The 25,568-nt window shown below is 25.0% G+C and overlaps 1 protein-coding gene across 2 annotated transcripts in view; it reads right to left on the reverse strand.

Moving 5' to 3' along the window:
- Positions 1–5,054: 5,054 nt before the first annotated feature.
- Positions 5,055–25,568, reverse strand: part of LOC135927623 (G-protein coupled receptor 54-like) — a 31,597-nt gene continuing 11,083 nt past the window's right edge. For both annotated transcript variants that reach the window (XM_065463732.1, XM_065463730.1), the window contains 5 exons: positions 10,638–10,759; positions 9,046–9,169; positions 8,497–8,702; positions 7,459–7,540; positions 5,055–5,919 (listed from right to left, as the gene is read on the reverse strand). In XM_065463732.1, coding sequence (XP_065319804.1) covers positions 5,359–5,919; positions 7,459–7,540; positions 8,497–8,702; positions 9,046–9,169; positions 10,638–10,759 — 1,095 coding nt within the window. In that variant the 3' untranslated portion in view covers positions 5,055–5,358. The remainder of the gene's footprint in view (positions 5,920–7,458; positions 7,541–8,496; positions 8,703–9,045; positions 9,170–10,637; positions 10,760–25,568) is intronic.

Consider the following 25,568-nt stretch of genomic DNA (forward strand, 5'->3'; position numbering starts at 1 on the left):
TTTTTTAGAATAATGCTTAGCACGTAAATATACACTTATAAAGAGATTTTGATAAATAACGCCAGCAATATTTACTTTAAAAAATTTCCATTATTTTACTATTCTAAACCTACTCATTAAACATTAAAGAAACCTAAAAAAAATTTTTAATTTTTAGGTTTTTCATATGTATATATATACCCAAATATAAAAAAAATTCTATCCAATCATCATTCCGGTTTCCTAAAATGATACATATTAAAACATATAACGCCCTCTTACGGATATATATTTGTTAATTTTTAAAATGGAATAAAATGTATATTTGTTTTAATAAGCTAGAAAAATAAATTTCTTATTAAAAATATTAAATAAAAATAAAATTATATACTATATCATTTAATCAGTCAGTATTCTTCATTTATAATAAAAAAATGATTTAAATATATTTTAAAAAAAGTTTAAAAAATTATCATTAAAAAAATATACGTAATAAATTTTTGATTGATTTATAATTGATAATGATTGATTGCCTTTTAGCAATGCAGTTTAGCAATGCATTAGCAATTCAATGTATAGTGGGGAAATTTTTTCCGGGGAATTATTTTCCAGGGGAATTTTATTCCGGGGATTTTTTTTCCGGAGAATTATTTACCTGGGAATTATTTTCTGGGGAATTTTTTTCCGGGTAATTATTTTCCTGGGGATTTTTTTTCCGGGGAATTAATTTCCGGGGATTTATTTTCCGGGGATTTTTTTTCCGGGGAATTAATTTCCGGGGATTTTTTTTCCGGGGATTTTTTTTCCGGGAATTTTTTTCCGGGATTTTTTTTCCGGGGAATTATTTTCCGGGATTCATTGCATGCACTATGTTAGAATAATTTTTTTTGTCAAACTAAATTTTTTCTTTCTCCCGATACTTTTGATAATCTCATGGCTCACTTTTTTTAAAAAATTCTAAATTTCTTAGAGGATGAACGGTATGTGTATTAAAGTACACATTATGCAATTAAGTATACAAATTTCAATTTTTTCTGGAATAATTTTTATTGTTATGAACTATATATAATTTTATTTAAACAAATATTAAATGTTTAAACATTTTAATCTTCAAGAAAATCTATAAAACAATTATTTTGGGCATAACACCATATTTCTTGCAAGATACTTTTGTTGTAAATAAGCATCCTGGCAACGGCCAATGAGCCCTTATGTCTTTCCTAACCTCTTCATTTGGTAAATATTGGACCGGTCCTTTTTTCCCGATAACCAGTTTGATCTTTCGTTTTGGTTTCTGTTTGAAGTGCTTTTGCCATATTTGTAAAGGACTTCCATCACCGAAATTTTGAAATTATACTTATTGTTTTTTTTAAACAAAAAATATTCGCTCTTTATTTCAACTCCTTATCTGTTGGGAAGTTGATATTTGGAAATCGATTACCTTTAACCGAGGCCGCACAAAATATCCCTCTTTGAGCTAATAAGATCTACAAATTTGGGGAACAAAACCAATTATTAAAAAAATAATTTATAATTAATTTGCTGCGGTATATAAGGAGTTAAACGGAGCACAGCATTGCCACTTGCTCCCAGGCAATCCTTCCGCTGGTAGTATTTTCCCAGAATATACATGACAATTGTGCAAAAGGCCATCCACTCCTCATAGTAAAAAGATTTTATAGCCCCATTCTTTGATTTGTAATTATCATAATACATAGGCGTAGCCAGGGGGGGGAATCCCCCCTCAGAAATTTATCACTTTTTGTAAATATCATTTTTAGATAATAAAAAATATCCCCCTTAGTCTTCTCCCCACTCCCTGACCCTCAAAAATGTATGCATATATCTTAAACAATAATTTGAAAGAAAGAACAGTAAAAGTTGATATTTTTTTATAAAACTATTCATCATAATTTATACATTTTTGGGAAAATAAATTTATAAATACATAAAATGAACCAAATAGTTTTTTAATAAATGGAATATAAGCTAAAGATAAGTCTTAAGACAAAAGTGAAATGTATTATAATTATTAATAATAGATCTATAAAATTATTAAATAATATAATATATCAAATATAATTTTTTATAAAGTGAGTAATTTTAATTTATTTATCTTAATAAAAGTAAAATATAATTATAAAACTATTGATAAAATATAAATTAAATAAAAATATTAAAGCACAATATAAACAGTGGAATATTATATGTCGTAGATTTACAGTATATCTAATTTTATCAATTATCATGACAATCAAGTAATTTTTACAAATATAGCGAATTATATATTCTACAGAAAACTATAAAATATCGACAAGGACATCAGAAAATATCTTTTAAAGACATTGTGGGATAAATAATAGAAAGATTAAATTTTAATATCATTTTTTACTTAAAATAAATAGATGGCGTTAAATAACTGAATGCAAATTGTTGCTATATTTATTATCAAGAGTATTGATTAGTAAAATTTGTTAATTATTAACTGTAATATATTCTCTAACTGTCAAATATGTCTGTAAAAGTGGAATTTTACCTAGTATTTTGTAACTAATTCTATATAATAGAGGAATATCAACTATATGTTTACTTACTTTTTATAAATAAATTTCTTATAATTGTCTGTAATTTTTTAATTCCCCCCACCCCCCTTAGGAAAATCCTGGCTACGCCTATGTCATAATATGAATAAATAATTTGATTTTTGCCCAGCGATTGAGAGCCATAACATCTACCATCTTGGCTGGCCATATATTAGTGGTCCAGTAAAGACATGCTCTTGGAAGTTTGATAATTGACGGAAAAATTTACACTGAGTTATAAATTTGTCTCATAAACAATAAGAGGTAATATTTCATTGAGATATATATTATAATAATCCATTGGTCTTTTTAGCTTTATCAACCTTTGAAATTTTTCCTTTACATTTTGGAATAATTAAAGGTAAATTTGTTAAACTATTTTTTCAAACCATTTTTCTCCTAACGATTCCTTTTTCATTATTGATATTCTCTTCTTCTTCTGATTCATTTGTCTCATTGAAATCTAAATATACCAGAGTATATAATCCCGCTCAAACTATAACACCAATAGATTTAACATCTGATAAAGAAAATGATGATTATTTTTCTTTTGTTGAAATAAATGTTGCTGAATTTACAAATAATAGTTAACTGGAGGTTTTAAATAATAGAACAATCTTTTTTTATTATCCTTACATTATGAAAATTTTAAAATATAATACTGTGATACCTTCATCAACTCCAATTGAAAGGTTATTTAGTTTTGGCACAATGTTAAATACGCCGAAACGGCAAAGGTCAAATGATTAATTATTTGAAAATTATGTTTATCATAAAATAATAAATTTATTTTAAATACTCTTTTGCAAATTAATATTCAACTCCCATTAAAAATACTAGTCTCCCTTTTCTATCTATGCCAAGAATTAGCTAATACTAATATTAAAATGCCTGATTATTATAATTAACTCATCATTAAATAATATTTATTATTATAAATATTCTTTTTTATTATATGCGTATGTTACGATCTTCACAAATAGATAATAAAAACTGTATTTTATAAACTATTCTTATTTAATTGGTAATGATAATTCGAAAGTACCTTGTATTTAAGATACTCTAATTTAATAAAGGATATAAGTATCTTTATCTGTATTTATCTGTATCTAAGATTCATTTTTTATAAAGAATCTGTATCTAGATGCTACTTCCGGACGACCTGTCCAACTATATATATTCAGTGTAGTCTTTTATAGTAATCCCGGTAGGAGGGGGAGTAGAGTAGTGTTGTTAATCAGCTATGCCGAGTCGACTTAGCATAAATTCTATTCAAAATGTAAAACATCAAATTTTAAGACTTAAAACTTACTTCAGAGTAGCTTAATGAGTCGCAAGAGTTGACTCGATAAGTCGACTAGCTGAGTCGTTTAAATAATCGGCTTCAGAGTAGCTCAATGAGTCGGCTTCAGATTTAGATCTAAGTTGGCCCGATTTTTGTAAAATACTTTATCCGTGTTGTGTATAAAAATAGCAGGCCGATTCAAAATATTCTGAAGCCAATTCATTAAGCTAACTCTGATGCCGACTCATCTCAAGCGGCTCATTAAGCTGAAAGTCGTTTTTAAGACTCCAACTGGAGTTCAGAGTCATAAAACTTGACTTTTTAACAACAATAGTGCAGGCGACCTTACGTTTCCGAAAACTCTCTCTGAAAAACTTTAATTTTTTTAAGATATGGATTTCGATATTTTTTGAAAATTTTACTTAAAAAGATATTAGCGATTGTTTAACTCTACGTAAAAGTTACTTTTTAAATTTAGGGTTGCACAAAAAAATATCTTAAAATAAATTTAGGTGTTCAATTAAAAAAATATAACTGATCTTTTTATTTTAATTTAGATTTGCTCAAATTGCAAAAAAATTAACAAATTAAATGTTGCTGAGAAACCATTATTAAAATTAAAAGAATATAGAAAAAGATTACCGTTTTTTTGAAAGGATAGGATTCTTAATCTTAGGTAAATGAGAATTTATATTTTTCATTGTTATTTAATTTTTATTCTTATCTATATAAAATAATATAGCTAACTACATAGTAAAATGAAAAATCTTTTAATTATATATCTATAAATACATTTAATAAATTTCTTACCCAATTATGTATACATTATCACTATATCACAATAACATAATTTGTTTTTTTAAAAAACTAATATTCAAAATTTTTAGAAAAAATTCATTTTTAAAACTAGAAAATTTGAAAACCCCAGAAACATTTTTTTAAAGCCCAGGTACAGTGTCTATTTTCAGACACTTTAGTCAAAAACTATCATCTCAACCTCGAGTGAGTTTTTTTCTCTGAATATAGCATAAATAAATCAACTTGTGCCTCCATGTTTATGGGATTTTTATCAGCATTCGGCTGTAGATTAAATTAAAATTTGCCAATTTTCAGCTTTACCAAACTAATATGAGATGTCATAATGCTTCATTTGTTTTATTTATGGCGTAGGCATGAGACCCTCTCCCTATAAAATATTTTTGTTCATATATTTAATATAAAAGTTTATCAAGGTATATATTTTTTAATAAATATTGCAGTAAAAATATTGTTTAATAAAATACATAAATAGCATGTAGCGTCAAATATAATAAATATAGTTTTGTCATAATTAATGTTCATATTAAAATTAAACAATAGTTTTAAACATAGAGTTAATATCAACACAAACACAACAGAGAATATTTGTTTTGACTAATGAAATTTATTTGAAAAATTAGCTAGAAAACGCTAAAATTTAAAAAAAACTTAGTGTAGGATTTAAAAAATGTTATTTAAATAACAATAAATTAGTCATTCTAAGTTTTCTTTGAATCCATTATAATTTTCCAGCAAAATATAGTTGTCATTGATGCTTGCCACTTCTTCACCTTCTATATTTCCGTTTACCAAGCTTCCCAAATTATAAGTTTCTTCGTCATAGTAAATTTCTTTAAAATTATGATTATTGCGAGATTTATTCACGGTATTAGCCACAAACTTAGTTTTGGTAGAATTATTATTCCACCTGCAAATACTGTTTTTGGCGAAATTCGTTGTCGCATAATTATTAGTGTAATAACAGTTAGCCTGATTTTGACGTTGTTGGAGCAAATACGCCTTACGTCGACCTTTGAAACATGTGATGACTGCCATTTTGAAACTATGTCTAAAGCTTTTGGATATAAATGCGTAAACCACGGGGTTAAGGCAACTATTGACATAAGATAAGAGGAAAAGAAATGGGCGAATATTTTTCCAGATACCCATGTGGAGTTGTGGAATAATGTGTAGGGCTGCCAGCAAATTGTTTATCAATATGGGGCTCCAACACATAACGTAAAGGCCGATGACTACTATTAACATTTTGGTAATCTTTTGAAAATAAATATTGACAAATTAAAATTCTTCGACATTATATATGTAAAAGAAAAATTTCAATATTCTGTCTTATATGAATATTCCTAGAAATAAAAAATGAACAATTATCATTAAAAGATTTTTAATACTTTATTTATTTGCAAATTTATAAAAGGAGAATTTACTACCTTAATATTTCGATTCGGAAGATAGAACCTTAATAAAATAACAATAAATTAGAGATAGAGTTGCATTTCTTTCTATCTAAATATATTAATTAATTTTGTAGTAATATTAAAGATAATCTTGAATTCATTTAAATTATTAATAAAAGATTTCATAATCATTATACATTGATATGCCTAAAATGAAAACTTGTTTATCATCTTATTTTTCCAATTTTAGCCATAACAAAAGGGAAATGTATGTTATAATATATATCGTAGGGGTTTAACAGATCCTAATTTTTTGAAAAGATTTAAATCATTTAAATATCATGTTTTTTAATTTTTAAAAACCTGATTTTGCCGTAATCGTCCGGCACGTGTATGGACCACCTACTCTATTAATTTCATACAATTTCCGTAAACATTTAAAGTACTCTTATAAATTTTTTATATAAATTAAAAAACACAAAAATCTTTGGCAAAAACTGTCTGAAACTCACAGGATAAGTAGTAGGTGCAGTTAGTGTTGTTAAAAAGTCAGATTTGAGTCGATTTTAGAAAAGGCCCTATTAACATTTTGGCCAAATTAATATTATGTAAACTTCGAGGTTTGGCAAATAAAGGTCGAAACCTTTCTGCAATCTAGGCTAAAATCTTAATCAAGCCGTTTTTAAAAACGACCCAAATTGAGCTTTTTAACAGCACTAGGTACAGGTATTTAAAATTAAAAAACGCGTGTTATCATTTAGTAAAAATCGGTTTATAAAACATTGCCCTTAATTTGTTAAACTAAGCATAATTGGGTAAGAAGAGTTGAGGTTTTAGCATGCATTGTATGTTAATTTATTTTTCAAGATAAAAAGGCACGTCTAGTCATTTCTACCAAAATTAAAGTTAGTTGACTACTTCATTTATTTAATAATGTCTTCATTATCAAGATTGAGGATAATATAAGAGGAAGGCAAGAAAATTAGCAATAGTTGTAGGCCATATTTTCTAAATGTAATGTTGGTTATTAGTTGCTTTATTTGTTTGCAATATATATAAAATACCATACAAAATAAATATGAAATAAAATTATTATTCAAATAATTTTTTAAAAATGTATTCTTTTAACTAAAATTGTATACTATATTTAAAATTTACGTCAAAAAATAGAAATATAACATTAAAAATATACATTTGTCAATTTGAAATCATATACTCTCCTTAGGTTATCACATATCACAATCATTCTTTAGAGACTGGTAAAAATTTATATATTTTATTTTATAGTATGCTAAAGATAAATGGTAATGAGTAGAAATAGATCTATAAATAAATTATTATTTTGATGCTTGTCTAATATACTATGTTTTTTAAGTTAATTTAACTATAATTTTTTAACCTGTTTGTGTATGAATTTTTCATCGAAGTTTGAATTTTTATTTAATTGGTTAGTATTCAGCGGCCTTTCGTTCCTTTGATCACTGATAGTATAAACAGATATTCGAGTAAAATATTTTCAAGTATTACAGACCAGTAAAAATAAATTCTAAAAAACTATCATACTAAAAACATGAATGTATCCTTACTATATCCGATTGAAATGCATATAATATAAAATGTAAATTTTATATGAATATCTTAAATTCTAACAACAATCTCCATAGAATTTTCTATGGAGATAAAATAAATTAAATAATGGTATTCATTATTTAATGTTTATTTTATAGTTTGCAATTTGAATTAAAGTTAAATAAAATAAAGCAAAACAGAAAGTTATGGATTATATATAAAATTTTGGTATTAAGCCAGAGTTGTATAAAAAAATCTCCAAAAAAGATTTTTGAGAGCAAGTTAAAAATTTTAAGCAAGATCTTTAAAGATTTTTTATTTTAGAAAAATTTTGAGCAACGATCTTAGGATCGAGATCTTTGAAGATTTTTTATTTAAAAATATTTTTGATCAACGATCTTCATCTTATAAGATGTTATAAGTTATTATTTTTATAATTTTTTCTGATCAAAAATTTCAATATTTTAAAATCGTTATACAAAATATTTTTAAATAACAAATCTTCAAATTTTTTGACGTTGCACAAATTTTTTTTTTTTAAAAAAATCTTCAAATTTTAGGATCTTCAAAGATCTTTTTATTTTAAGAATATGTATAACTTTGAAATTAACTACAAGAACTCGTTTTGTTTTAGCCTTTATTATAATCAGCTATTCATGTTTATAGCACAAAAAAATGGTTAAATAAACAAAAATTAATTTTGGTTAATTGAATTTTACTAGGAAACTTTCAAACTAAAAAAAAACAGTAAAATGTGTACGTATTTTAGGTTTTATGCAAAGTTACTAATGTTTAGAAGCTTTGACCACATGGGCTAATGATAAGAAGGAATAATATAAAACACACATTATTAACGTTAAATATTTACACATGTAGATTTTGGAATGAATGTCTTTGCTTCCTAACATTTTTCAGCTCTCTGGCAATACTGACATAGGCGAAACTCATGATAATTACCGGGAATAGTAGCAAGAGGCATAATTGAAATATTTCGTAGGCAATGGAATATTCCCTATTGGGCCATTCTTTGATGCACCAATATCCTTTCCTGACCTCTCCCACTTCTATATGTTGCTTTTAGTGATCGCATTAACGATGAATATAAGAAATAAATTAATGTTGAAGCTGAAGGGAGGTTTCTATGTAAAATAGTTATATTATATCATCAAAACAGGTTTGAATTAGTGTAAATTACCTACCTATTTACTATCCTTCCTTCCGGAGAGGTCAAAATTATCTCTTTTCTTAGGAAATATTTTCAAAATTACCTATTTTTTTAGGGAATATTTTCAAAGTTACTTCTTTTTTATAATTTATTTGTACTCTGAAAAATCGGGAATTAAGATGAAAAATGATCATTTTTTATATTTAGTTCTTTTTTTTGTTCGATAAACTATAAAAATACAATAATTCTCACTCTTCCAACAAGGATAGGAGTGGCTAAAATGAACGAAATTACCCATACCGAAGTGATTAACATTTTAGCTTGGTACAACGTAGAAAATATTTTGACCTTGAGTGGATATATTATCGCCAAATATCTATAGATTTTATATTTTACAAGTATTTAAAAAAAGATATGGAAGGATGAAATAAATGTAAAATTTTTGTAATGTTTATGGAGGTATCATGTATAAATATTTATAGTAAATGTATTTGTATACCAATATTAACAATAAGTATAGAATATTTATCCCAAAATTTCAAAAATTTTGTCATGACTCAGTCATTTTTATTTTAGTTACCGGTATAATCTAGCAATATGCTTAAATATCTCATAAAGTATCTAAATTTCTAGGGTATAAGTATTAAACATGCTAAATAATATTTTTGGCAAAATCAGATTCTTTAAATTTAAAAAAATGGCAAAATGATTTAATGATTTAAGGTTGGAAAATAGTTAGGTAATTTGCTGAGCTCGTTTGAAATTTAAAGGTCTGATTTTGATAAAAATATATTCCAGTTTGTGTAAAATACCTATCCTAAATTTTAGACAAGATAATCGTGAACTAATTTATAATATAATAAACACTATAATTACATGGAATACTAAAATATTTAATCTGGTAATATGTATAAGTGCATTGTCGTGTCGATAAATTATGTTTACTTTATATTTAGAAAATATGTCCTACTATAGAGTATATCAGTAACTCCTTTCATTTATACTTAAAAATATAAACTTATAAAAAACACTTTCGAATTGTAATCATATTAATTACTCTATTTAACACTAATAAAAATATTATACCCTATTTAACACTAATAAAAATATTATAAGTATTGAATTTGGCAATACACATATTGCCAGATTTCAACATTACTTGCAATAAACCTCTAATTATAATATTTATAAAATTTACTTAAAAACAGAAATTTAGGTCGGTTTTGAGAAATTTTAGAGAAAAATTTCGCACAATGTAGAATTCAAAAGATATATTTTGAGCTCATGTTTATCTAAATAATCTTAACCAACGAGCCCCTCTATAATCTGGTCATAAATTATGGGTTATCCACTTGTTATGAAAGTATTAGTCATTATAAAATAGGTTTTACTAATAAATATTTATGTCAGGGGAGTCACATGTCTTTTAAATCTCAGGGGGCTTAAAAAATAATTTTAAATTATTTTCAAAACTTTTTTTTAGTTAACATTATACAAAATTACCTTATTTTTTAATCGTATAAAAAAAAATCCAAAATTTTGAGTGTGCTCTTCAAATTTTTAAGGGGCTCAAGCCCCTATATTCCCCCCCCCCCTTTACTGACGCTACTGATTCATATGAGCTTTAAGCTTTCTGTCGTTAATAAAATACATATTATTGAGATGGTTAACTCAAAAGCTATTTTGGTCAATGTAGAAAGGGGTGAATATATATAATATTTATTACGCAATTCTAATCAGATTTTGGTAATCAGGAACTAATGTAAATAAGTGACAACCTTGGCCATATTTTGGAAGTTTCAATATTATATAAATATAAAAAATTAACAAAATGAAATATTTACCTTTCAACGCTCATAGTTGTAAGTGTTAATACTGAACAGATTACGGAAACATTTTGCATGTAATGCACGAATTTGCAAAGAAATTTGCCCATAGTCCAGGTATATGAGAGAAAAGCTATTAGCTTTTTTTAATAAAAAAAGAAATTATTATATAAAATCAGTAGGTTCAATATTCTTAATTTGGAACTTACATGATTTGATCAACTTATTTGGTGTAATTCTTTTAATACATTTTAATACCATATTAGTTTGATTTAAAACAATTTATAAAAATTGCCAATTTTTAATTTAAAAAAAAAAATCAGAGCAGGGAAAAATACATTTGCTTATATTTTCGAATTTCTTTAAAAAAAAATAAGTGAGAACAAAATTAAAATGAAAAAATTTAAAAAATCCAAATAAAATAAATGTGTACAGGACTTAAATGAATAAAATAATAATAATAAATCCAGGCTAAATCCAATAAAAAGATACTAAAATAATTTTCTTTCAGAGTTTATTTGAACTCACAACACCCCATTATTTGTTACTCTAAGAATTAAGCTACCTCTAGTTTTCATAATATTTATGTGTTTATATTATCATGAAGTCATGCTATATACTTTTTGAAACTATTTTGTGTTTTATATAGAGAAAATATTATCAACTAATTCAAATATATTAAGAAACCTAAATCAAGTTTTCATAATATATTCATATTTGAAATCTATTATAGTTACATTCATGATATTTAAATTATTGTTAAGGAACATCATGTCGGTAAATGAATTAATATTTAAAATTGGTTAAGATAAAAAGGAATCTACATAAAGTTATTTGCCTGATGTTGGGATAGTGGGGTTGATATGTATTAAATATAGGCGAGGCCTGATAGGCCTGATTTTGGCTAGGGTTGTGCTTTAAGTGTATAAGGCAAAACAATTTTTCAAATTTGTTTTAAGATATATTATTGATCTAATCTGCTTTATTTCTATAAAACATATATATGAGGTAGGGTTAGTTTTAAAAAATAAAAAAATTGTATTGATGTTGTTAAAAACCTCGATTTAAACGATTTTTAAATGGGAAGATCAAGATTTTAAGGGAAAAAAAATAAGATTATTTAAACCTCGAGATTACGCTGGAATAGGGTCAAACCATTCTGAAATCTAGAGGCTTTAAATATAAATATTGGATTTAAAAATAATGATATAAGATATGGTTTCTGGCAGAAAATGCAAAAACTAAACAAGATAAAGATAATTTATAATTCATTCAAGCAGTTTTTGGTTAAATTCCAAGAAGGTAAATTATATGAATCGAATTAATTCAAGCTGATATGTCTCATTTTGGTATTCTTGTTTAAATATTAATTTTTTCCCCAATTTACTCTTTTTTCATCATAATACTAAATAAACAACATTTTAAAGACAATAAAAACTTATTTAGTAATTTTTAGGTTTATATATTTTATATATATAGTAGTGTCACTAGGGGGGGGGCATAGGGGGCTCGAGTTTACTGAAAAAGTGTCATTTTAAAAATATTAGCTTTAAAAAAGAAGAAATTATTAGTATACCCTGAGATTAAGAACTAGTGATGGCACTATATATATGTAGTAACGTGTAAATAATAGTAGAAAATAAATGGTATATTTTTTTTAACACTATATTGTATTAATTTTTAATATATAAAAATAACTTATTTAAATTTGATAGAGACTAAATTATTCAGTATAGATCTTAAAAAATTTTTTTAATTACCAGTACTAAAGATTTCAATTTACAAAAAGATTATTCCTCAAAATGATTCTTTTTTGAAATTTTAATGATCAAATTATATTGGTTCAGGGCTAAAAGATCTTGATTCTGATTCCTATTATTTTCAAATCCCACCATAAAGGGATTCGCCAAAATTAGGATAATATTACATAAATAATTTATCCGCTCTCGTAACAAAGTAAATTAACTTATTCATGTCAATTTCATCTAGTAGCTTATAAAAATTTAATCATATATTTGAAAAAAAACACATCATTTATAAACTTTATTATATTATAAACATAAAATGTCGTTTTTCAATATTTTTATCTTGTAGAATTATAATTTTCAAAATAATATAAGTAATAAATCACGTTTAGAAAAGCCAATACAGGAAATTATATATGGATGAATAGCTATTTTAACAAATGGCAATAATATAAAAAAATCATTTTAATAAACTGTTTACTATTATTTTATTTTGAACTATTAGTTGGTTGACATATTAGAGGTGACCACATCGAAATAGCTATCATTTTTATACTAAATTAATGGTGGTAGTAATATATACACAATACATCAATATTAGGTTGAAAAATATTACTTATTATTATCATTATAAAATAAGCCTTATAATTATCATATATAATAAGAGGTGGTCACCGTGGCGTAGACTAGGGGGAGGATAGTTTTGTAATTACCCCGCAACCTCGTGGAAAATATAAGTAAAATTTTGTGTTTTCATGTTACTTTAATATTGATAAAAATTTGCTTTCATTTCTTTCAAATTGATAAAATCCTCCTCCTTAATTTTCTATTTTTTTAAAAAAAATTATCTAAAAAATTTCTTCTTCTATATAAAAAAATAGAGAAAATAATCTTAAAAACTAAAAATAAACAAATAACTATAGGTATATTTAGTTTTTTTAAATAAAATATTAACATTTTAGAAAAAAATTGTAATAAATTATATTACAAAAAGTTGAAAAACGGAATATATCCCAAAGACGTTATAATAGATGTGGAATCGATGTAACTTTTCCATTTCCAAATGTAAAAGCGCACTTAGTATTAATAGCAATTTCTAAACAATCGCTTAATCTTAGCCATTGAGGGTAAATAATTATCGTTTGTAATTATAATCATTCAATTTCGCTCTAGCCAATGTATAATATTATACTTTAAAAAAACAAGAAAATCAAAAATTCCTAATCAGAATTTTTCATAAGCTAGACCTGGCTTTGGGCCGGAAGAATATGCGTTTAGGGGCGAAGTCCCCAAATTTTTTTTATTAATCCATACCCCCCAACCCTTATTCATCAAAAGTAATAACATATTGATGATTTCCAATTGCCAAGTTATATTTAGAATATGAGGAATAAAAAATTAAGAAAGTATTCTTCTTCCATAGTTTCAATAAGCTTTCCTAATTTTGGATAGAAATATCAATATTTTGTTAATTTTTGAAAATTTTTTAATAGGGAACCGCTCTTAAGTTTAAATTCGATGCCATTAAGATTTAAATTTCCATTTAATTTTATAAATTTTAAGGTGCTTCAGCCTAAGTATTCATTTAATTTGTAAGATCCCAAAATACCAAAATACATTTCAATTAAGCACAAATTTTTAACATTTTTGCATATTCAGAAATTAAGCCCTGCCATAGAAATGAGTATAATAATTAATTTACAATTTATATTGAAAGAAAGTGTGACCTTTTTTAATTATATTTTCTTAGAGATTAATAGAATCTACTTGACATGTCAAAAATAATTCCGTGATAATTGTTTTAAGAAAGAAAACAAAAATAATCAAAATGTTTCGAAATATATTAAAAATCTTATTTCATAAATTATTTAAGGGGTTATATGTTTGAAGAAGCAATTATATTACTTAAAATTTATGAATTCTGTCAGATCTGGCTCAATCCTGGAAATAAATTTAAATATTTTTTCCCATCAATTTAATGAGTATTTTTTCAAAGATCCTATCCTGTCCGTATTTTATTTTCGAAATATGAGTCCGATCTGATCAGGAAGTGTTTTTATTGGATTTCTGAAAAAGTAAGATATTTTGAAGAAGGCGGAAAAATTATAAGCGTTGAAAGAAAATAAAATAAAAGATTTTTGGGCAAATATTTACAAAAACTTTAGGAAAAGTTAATAATTTAAAATTTTATAGCTAGTCCTGCTCAATCAAATATAAATTTATAAAGCAAGGTAGGATTCCACAGAGTTCGAGATAATTTTTATTCTTGTCCGACCAACTCGGATGAGGTTGTGGAAAGCGCTAGTTTCAAGTATCATATAACCATTTTTAAGGAAAAATTATCTATTATATTAATATATATCATTTTCATATCAATTTAATGTTAAATTTTTCTACTTTATGTCATTTAAATTAAATCTTATATATTTAATCTCAAATTTTATGATTCAAGGAGAAATTTTATTAGGAATAAATCAGAAATTTGCCTTTGACTCCGTAGAGTTTTACCTTAGTCAATACTGACCCAGGTCAGATTCATTTTAAATGGGATTCTGTGCGAGTCCAGTCGAACAAAAAATCGAATAAAATGAGGTGTGTAAGTTTATTTTGTAAAAATAAGAGTAAAAAAAGCTTTCAAAAGCTGTTATTAACATTTTACTTTTGTTTTGAAGAAATCACATAAAATAACTAAAATTCCTGAATTCGGATCTGGGGTCAGGAGTTCAAGAATTAAGAGACCCTAACCGAAATCAGAAAGTTCAGGATTGGGTGAAGTCAGTATACTGTTAATTGATATTTAGTATTAACATTTTCAATTATGCGCAAACTATTTTGAACTTAATTGGAAACAATTCTATTTTTAAGATATTTTTAAAAAAATTTAAATTTTTATAACTATATTTTCATTAATATTTGTATTTATTGTGTAATAAGAAATAGTCTAAATAAAGAAATCTGTAAAAAAAATATACAATCAAACCATGATATTGATTAAATTCAAAATGATAGAAATATTTACAAAATAGACCCGGTCGGTTGAGTTTTGGGAGCGGGTCGGGTTTCACATACTTCTAAGTTGTATATCATTATTTATTCATTAAGGGAGATTGGGGTTAGGTAAACCCTGGTGCTTGGCAAAGCACTTAATCTCATTTTAAAATTAAATACACCAGGAGGGTAAAATTTTATCCTAATATAGCTTTTATTAGTTTACATCTATAGAAAAAAGATTTTCTGAAATAATTAATTATTAAATATTTTATTTAAGAAATAAAATTTTGATGACAAAAGATTATTACATGACAGAATTTTAATTTTTATTAATGTATAATCATTTATATATAAATTAAATTTTATGGCAAAGTTTTAAACTCTTTTATAATTTGAGAAAGTTTATGAGTATTTATTATGTCTAGATATTATTTCAATCATGATTAGTAAATTTAAACTAGCTGGGCTTGCTAAACCATTTATGTCAATCCATCTGAATGATTTTTTTTAGTAATTATTACATTATTCGAAGGTGCGAAAATACAAATTCAATAAAATTATGAAAGGATATTAATGATTATCTAGAAGTATAACAAAATTTGATGAAGTGATTTTATAATGTAATAGGCTAATAAGTTATATAAAGATTGTAAATCAACAAGGATCACTAGCCATCTAACAGGTAAATTTATCTACGTTATCTATCTTAGATACATTCACAATAATTTTGTAAATTTTAACAATATAATCAAAATTTAGTAATATTCAATAATAGAGATTATGTAAATAAAAATTGAAATGGTAATGGTAAAGAAATTAAAATATGATTATATATTATTTTTAAATGTTATTAATAAATTTTATCTTCTTATATTTTAACATATGAGAATTAAAATTATAATGAAGTATTGTATTATTGTATTAATTTTATGTAATTTTTAAACAATAAAATCAAATTTTAGCAATATTCAATAATAGTAGAGATTATGTAAATACAAATCTAAATAGGAATGGTAAAGAGATTTAAATATTATTTATATATTATTTTTAAATGTTATTTATAAATTTTATGTTTATATATTTTGGCATATGATAAATTAATATGCAAGCTGGATTATATAAACCATAACAGCGAAGAGTGGTACCAATGCAGAATGAGCCAAGGATGGGCACATGGTACATGTTCAAACTTCGATAAATTTTTGATATGTCCAATGATTATTAAATTAACCAAAATTAAGTTTCAATTTTTATATATAATTAGCTTCAATTTATAAGTATTATGATATTAAGCTATTCTATATTTATCATTAATAAATAAAAATGAATTTTAATAAACCAATGGTTTAGGAAGCCCCTTTGTTAGACAAAGTTTCCATACAAAAAATAAATTTCAAAAATATGATTATATTCTTAAATTTTTTATAAGGCACCTTTATAGTGTATAATTTTAGGTATCTATACATGTATTGTTTTTTAGAATGTCTAAGAAAACACAGGAGTTATAGCCGATTTTTCAAAAATCGATATGACAAACCCCAGTCTCCCTCTACCTAAAATTTTCCCTTCTTTAGCCTATGTTACATAATACATTACAAAGATGTATAATATCAAAAACCTAAACAAAATACATTTTTAATATTATTTTAATTAACCAACTTAACATTCAAATTTCTCTTAAATCCATATTTTGTTAACAAGAATATAACCAACATTTATATATATCAAATCCAGTGATTTATTACAAATTTTAAAATAATTGTATATAAATTCTATTATAAATTCTGTGTAAGTTATATTTTATGATTGTGTATTTGGGCATTAAAAGATAACGTTTGATATTTTATTTGATCGTGTTCTCTATAAAATCTTAGTATTGATTTAATTCTTCATAGTTTAATGTGGTACTCAAAATTCCTTAATTAAAAATGATAAAGAATAGATTAAGTTGGAATAAAAATGTAATAAATTGTCTTATATATTACAATACAATTATATTATAGAATATATATATATGAGATGTCAGTATCAGACACAATAAATTTATTAATAACCAATTTCATTTTTGGCTAAAATATAAACCAAGATTTAATCTTGATTTTTAAAAAAAAATCCTTTCAAAATCCAAAAAGAATTTATATGAATGATATAAATTACATAAATTTTTGTTTCGTGATATTTATTAAAAGGCCAAAATTTGAATTTTTAAAAAGAAATAAAATGAATGGTTGTAGAAGTGAAACAGATTGAAATCGTTATTTTTGGTTAACTTCACTTGACGTATAATAAATTATAGACATGTTATTTATACAATGTGTTTTATATTTAATTTATATTTCTTCTTTTTTTTTTATAGAATAGTACTCTATACAATAAATATTATTTCAAAAAAAAAGTTTTAAAAAAATTTTAAATCTAAAAAACATATAAATAGTTTTAAAGAAAGACGATTAAACATCATATAAACATTTAATAATACTACTTTATACATTAAAGTACATTACAAATATTAAATTATTCATTAAAATAAAACTTATATTTTTTGATCACTAAGGTTTTTAATAAAAACATATTATAAACCTTGTTAAAAGGGCATAGATATATCGTCTAGAATTGCAGTGTTCCACTTGCTCAAATGTTTAAAATGAGAAAATGAAAGTTTAAAATCAAATATAGGAAAAAATCGATCAATTAAATAAAAACAAATAATTTATAATATTATTTATTAATTATAGTCTAAAAAATTTATAAAATTTATTTGATAAAATTAAAATACAATGTTCAAAATTCTCAATTTACAATAATAACTTCAAATCATCAAAAAACACTATATCTTTATTTTTTTTTAAAATTTATCCTTACAATTAATAAAAATGAATATAAAATAAAGATAATATTTAATTAATAATTTTTTTCATATATTGTGTATAAACTCTAACATTGTTCTAATATCTTTTTTAATTACATCGTTAATTTTGCCATTCATTCTCGGGATCAATTTAATATTTGAAAATTTGTTGTAACTTATTATTGATCAAAATTTGGCCTACGTGTTTTTGAATCCTTTAAGATTGATACTTTAATCATATTATAGGATTTAAATGATAATCTATATTGAATATAAAATGGTTCCGCTTTTGTGATTTTAACTGACTTTAATTTAAGTGAATGGGATATGGGTGAATTTGGAATTTTTTGATGCGAAATGGAAATCTAAATAATTATTAGGGATCATTTCAAATGGCTTTTTATGATTTGCACTTCTTATTAATTTATAAAGAGTGAGAGGTCTATGGATTTCATTTTTTTTGAAAACATATTTCAATTTGGCTATGCACTGAATCGACCTCTTATAAAACTGAATGACCAGGAGTATCATATTTAATATGTTTCGATTACACTCGTTTTATTAGCTAAATAATATTTTAAAGCATAAATTATAATGGAATATTTATTTTGAGCCACACATGAATCAGTTCTATAGAATTAGGTGCGGGATAGTTGGAAAATTTTTAATATCACATCTACTAAAGCTTTCACACTGCAAGCAATATTATTACCAGTTCTTCCAACTTTGTCTTGACTACAATATGTAGTTCCAATATAAATAGATAATTTTCTTTTAGAATATGTAGACCCATCCTCAGACCTTGGTAATACTATAATATTTTGAAGGTCAAATGATATGACTAGATTTTTTTGACAACTATAATTCTATCCAAACCTGTTTCAATTCTAGTTTCAACATAATATTAATGGTGTTTTTTTGAAAATTATCCATATCTTGTTCATTCATAAATTCTTTATTAATTAAATACCGTTCGCATTTATCACATTTATCTTTAACTGGTTAGCAAATCCAATATTAATATTATTTTTAAAAATTCTTGTGTAATAATCAGGAATTCTTGATAAATCATCAAATTTTTTAGATTATAGATATAAAGTATTATATAATTGAGACTTCCCTCAAAGTATACCTTTGAAGAATCTTTTCGCCTCTAATGCCAATGGAATTTTAGAATGGTGTTTATATGATCAAAAATAAAATCTTTATCTTGATCAGAAATAACCTTTTAGTACTTTTACCTTTCTATGAGCTAAATAAATTCGTATTTTGGTATAAATTTTTAAAGAAATAACTAATTAGTTTATTACTTATATCAAGTGTTTGCATAAAAAATTGTCAGCACACTCGAACTTTAACATTCTTCACTTCAAAAAAATATAAGTATGAATAGTTTTTATAATTTGAAAAATCTTCTGCCCTTCTCTTACATAGAGTCCTAACAATAAATTTGCTATAGAAAGATTCTTTAGTTTCATCAGCTAAGCTCCAAAAAGACTTATCAATAATTACTCTGATCTGCATTAACTTTTTTATAACATTGAAATATACATTTATTAGAATGATCATTCTGAGTCATCCTTGCTCTTTTCAATCACCTTTCATATTGATATAGGTCTCACCAATTTACCTTTTTCTTTCTTTGCTTTGCTTAAAGAAGTTGAAGGGATAGGTATAGTAATAATAATAAGATTTCTTAATTCAATTTTTATATCTATATTTAATCAACATAAATTATGAGCTAGTAGATTATAAAAAATTGTGATAAATTTTACATACAATTACTCAATCTAATTTAATTTTATGTAATTTTTATTTAAATTATGAGCAAGTATATTATTAAAAAATTATGATAAATTTTACATAAATTATTTAATTTTAAATTCAATTTATATATATATATATACTTAGATATTACAATGAAAACTATAAAGAAAACTATAAAATAATAAAAAATTTACCTTGACATTAAAATAATTTGGGAATAGATATGGAATGAAAATATTTTACGATTCAATATGGAAAGCAAAAAATTAAAAAAGGAGGGAAATATAACACGTGATTAAATAAGATAATAGGATAGATCATGCATATGAAGCAAAAATTACATCGTTATATGCAAATAGCGCAAAATTGACAGAGCTATAACTTTAGCAAAAATTAATATTTTATAATCTAATTTTTATTTATATATATTGGGAATAATAAGCTATTATCCACTTCTAATTCAAAAAATTTTAAAATTGGAGTTTCCCACTCCAATTTTAGGTGACAGATATTTAAACTCTATCGAGTTAGAAGTAAGGTAAAATAATGACTATTAAAAAATTTCTATAGATAATAAGGAACAGATGAGAGAGTATAACGCAAGAGCGGCATTGAAATCGGAGGGGGGGGGGGGGGTAGTTAAAGTAAGTCATAAAGACGTTATCGTCATTTTAAATGTAATTAAGGAGGGGGGGGCAGAGGGTAGTTTTGATTTTCTTTTTTGCTAAGTTTTATTTAGTAGAAGAGAAAGTAACATTTTAGAGTTATGAGTGAGAAAAGTAATATCATCATTAGCTTAGGAGGGTGTAGATCCTGTAAATAAATACTAAAATTCATGTTAACAGCGTGGAAGTGATTTATTGAAAAAAAATCACCAAATAATGTTGTTGAATGATTAATTGAATTCAGAGCGAGAAATAAAGTGGATGCCATTTATGCGATGTGAAATCTAATAAAGTAAAAATAAGGATTTATTATTCTATAGATATAGAGAAAGATATATCAGATTAACAGGTATTGTTTGAAACGAAGTATAATAGAATACTTTAATATTATATAAGCATGTATATATGATGAGAATATTTTAATTAGAAAAAACATGGATATCTATGGTAGGGTCTATTAGAGAATGGTCGGCATCGTAGACCGGTATTTGTTGGATCCCTTCTTTTGTTTTTGAGGAGAAAAAATTGAATTCATATATGTTTAAGGACTTTGGTTGATTGCTTAGAGAAATATAAAGAAAATCAATGTATGTTTGGATGTGCCAAAATAATAGGTGGAAAGATGATACAGTTGGGAGGGCTGGTTAAGTAAATAAAATATTTTAAGTATTTAGTTATAATATTATAGATCGAGAACAAATTAAAATTTGAAGTAAATATTCCTTCAAATTTAACGGGGCCTATATGATGATGGTTATATCGGAATTTTATACGGCTTAGAGCCCTTGAATACTAAAAAATGCCGGGGAAATAAGTTGGCTGTGATAAAAATGAAGAGAGTGCTTGGATCCTGGGCAAGAACAATGTAGCACAGAGATAGTATCCATACCCCTTATATCGTGAAAAAAATATTAAAAAAACAACACAATTTGGTAATGGAAGATTTGATCACCCAGTGGAGTAAAGGTCGACTGATGAAGCTTGACATAAACAACTATTTTTGAATTAATGACTGCGCAATTTAGATAAAGAAGTAGAATTTAAGGATATAATAAAATACAATAGCTTATTGTAACTTATATTATTTGAACATGGCAAATTATATTGGATCGAATTAGAAAAGTCGAAATTTTGACTATATTTAATGAAACCAGAGATAGATCATCCAATAGGTATCGAACTGATAATCACGGTATATGCAGAATCGGCATCGATCAATACCTTTTTAACCGATAATAATGGCCAATATCTAAAAATATTAACATTTATAAATTAAAATAAACATAGTTCTAGTCTGCATTAAGCTAAATATTTCATAAAAATCCAATTTATAAACTGAACATAGACCTTCATGGGCCAGGTATGGGCCTAATATTATATTTTCTAGCGGTGGGCTTGGGATTTTTTTAAATATTAAATATGGGCCGCGCCAGGCCTGGGTCTATAAATCTTTTTGCTTTGGGCCTGAGTTGGCCCAGATAAAAAAATCCAGGTATATGAAAGTCCCTAAAACTGATAAGAAAGAAAGAAGATAAAAACAAACTTTTATATATCTTTTTGATTTAATTTTATAAATTATTATAAATAATAAATTTTGAAAAAAATGATAATATATTAATTATATCTTTATTTTTCCGGTTACATAATTATATTTTTTGGTGTTTGTGGCTACTATTGTTAAATGGCTAGATTTAAGCCAACTTTTAAAAAGGGATAAGTTAATGTTTTATTCAAAAAATTATTACGCAAACCTGAAGATTTTGATCATTGATTTCACAAAGGTTTGGACATCTATTAGCGAAATCTCAAGTCTTAGACAACATTTTTTTCTGGCTAAAATTGAGTTAGGCGTTTTAAGAAATCGGCTCAAATTGAGCCATTTAACAACACTATTCGTGGCATTGACCGACAGTGTTAGTATCGGTTTTTGTATTGTCAAGAAGTAAAATCGGTGCAACTCTGATTAAAATTTAAGCTTGTCCCAGGCGTCTAGCCAGTGAGGGAGGTGTCAAGAGGACAATTTCCTCTTGCAAAAATTACAAATGGTTTTTTGCATGGGGGGGGGGGAAGGAGGCAATGAAAAATCCACTCTTCTCAAATTTTCTTGTTCTGAATATTATTTAATTTCCCTCCTACACCTCCCTCCCCCCCCCCATCCTTTCCTCAAAAATGTATAAAATTTATCATATCAGTAAAAATTAATATTTTTTTTAAAATATTTAGAAAAAAATGCACTTTTATATTAAAAAAAGTGAAAAGTCAAAATTATTTTTTAAAAAACGTAACGTAGCCAAAGGCTTGTAATGTGGACGTAATTATCTTCAATAAAATTTAGGGGGAAAAGCCAACCTTTGCCCCCCTCCCCAGAAAAATTCTGGCAGGCCTATGTTTTCATGAATTGTGATTACAAAGATAGGTTTAATTCTAATTTAAATTTTAGCAATAAGTTAAAATTAATTTAAATATTTCTTGTTTATTAATACTATTTATTCCCACGAAAATTTAAGTTATATTTTCTTACATTTATTTACCTTTAAACACTTATAGATATAAGAAAATTTATCAATTAAAGAAACCATTTTACTTTTGAATACATTTTTGACTCAAATCAATGAAGGATTTGGGATTCATCTGGCTCTATTCAATTTTACAGCTACTATTAGTTGAAAGATTAATTTTAGTAGAAAATCCTCCAAGAAAAGCTAGGGAGTCTTGTATACTTTAAAATATATTTGGCAATTTTTTTCAAATATATTAAGGTTCTTTTATAATTTGGCAACAATAGCATCATTAGTACAGTCCCAAATGAGAGGTTTTTCTTAGTAACGGAGAATAAAAATTAACTCAGAAGTAAGATATCAGAAAATAAATTAATTTCACTAACTCTAATTGGTATATACTATATATAAAGATTAAATTCTCAATATAAAACAACCTATTAAAAAATTGCTGGAATAACAAAAAAGATTTAATTCCCATTTATGAACGATATTTCGATATTTTTAAATCATCATACAATGTAATGCAATTTACATTTTGGTTTATATATATAGCCATATAATATTTTTTAACAATATTATATTCGCTCTTAAATATTTTGTATTTTATTTTCCAGTATTATTATTTGTGTTCGGAATAATCATTTATTTAAATATGAGCTGGATCTGATAACTAAAAAAACTTTATTATTAAGAATATTACCCCCCCCCCCTCCAATAGTTCTTGGCTGTCTGTAAAACCCTATATTGTTTAGAACTCCTTTTATCAAGTAAATTTAGGAAATAGTAAAAAATTTATTTTATTAAAAAATTAGATTTGAAGTTACTTTCTTTTTATATTTCATAAACCAATGTTTATTTTATTAACATTTTTAAAATCGGATTAAATTTTAATCCATATTATTATTTTTTTTAAATTAATGAACTTCGGGATAAAATATTGTTAAAAAAGTATCCGAAATATAACAAAATTGTTCATTTGCTTCAAAGTCCATAAAAAAGCAATTATCCTCATGGCGTTATCATTTACCTTACGGATGACTTAAAGAGATTAATCAACATATTATATTATCACTCTATTACTATAGTTTCTAATTATACTTTGATATATTTCTTTTTTTATGAACTAGGTATATCTTATACATAAAATACGTATTTCAAATTTGTTTTTAGGTTTTATTAAAAGGGGTGGAAGGCTCCTAAAGGATAAAATCTTTATTCTGATTTAATTTCAGTGAAGTTGGGAACCTGTAAAATAATAATATCTGTGTCGCTCAACTAAAATAATATTTTACAATACAAATTTTGAAATTAATAAATTTGAATTTTTTAATTCTATATATAATCAATAGATGCTATGCCTTTATACCTAATTTATGCAAAAAACAGCTAATAAAATTCAAATATATTTTAAATATATTTCTGATAAAGTTTGTATAAGTTTTGGAATAAAAAAAAACACATAATTAATTTGGTCTCAGGCTTATAGATTTTAATAATTCAAAGTTATAAACTGGTTTTTTTAAAAAATTTCGGGTTTGGTTTCAATCCCTTATTTTAAAGTTAGATTCTTGATAAATAGGATCGAATTTTCTATTGATAGGTTAGAGGATCTTTCATATAATTTGATCGAATCAATATCAAGAAAATATCTTATCCATCTCTTATAACCTGTATATGATGCTTTCAATATTTTTGAAGATAACTATCAAAATTTTATGCTGGAATAAAACTTTATTGGTTAGAGCTGGATTTGCCAAGTTTATTATCCACATTAGTAATTAGTCCTTTTATTCTCCATTTTACAAATATCAGTTCAAATCTATATTATAATTAATAATATGATATACGGTATTACAAGACTTTGAATTTTCAAACGTAACGTTTTCGTTTTTCTTTATTAAAGGCTTTACTCGTTTTCATAGGCACCATTATATTGCTAAAAAGGCAGTGGCCTATTAGATGGGGCTTTCATCGATAAATTTTATTGGAGGGTTATAATAGGCTCAATTATTTCAGGCCTTTGGGCAGGTTAAGAATTTTTAAATTCTTGATTTATAGTCATCACTTTTATCAGCTTAAAATATATTTACAAGAGGTGAATTTCTAAAGCCCCCTCCCCCTTTATAATGCATATACTCATTTCAATCATATTTGATATATCATTAATACTTTATTTACTAAAAGTGAATTAATGCAATTTATCGTGAACATATGATTGTATATGTAAAGAAGTAATGTAATAAGATATTATACTATATTAAGAAACGAAAAGAAAACTGGGGTAATTAATTATTTTTATATTTAAACTGAAGGCCCTCATCCTGAAGATATATGCTTTAATCATGAATTAATTAGCTCATTTTCATATAATATAATAAATGTATACTACATATTAACATTATAATACTTGCACAAATAAAAAAGGTTTGTTT

Source organism: Gordionus sp. m RMFG-2023, chromosome 3 (genome assembly GCF_954871325.1).
Source record: "Gordionus sp. m RMFG-2023 chromosome 3, tfGorSpeb1-WG-v2, whole genome shotgun sequence".
Taxonomy (NCBI): Eukaryota; Metazoa; Nematomorpha; class Gordioida; order Chordodea; family Parachordodidae; genus Gordionus; species Gordionus sp. m RMFG-2023.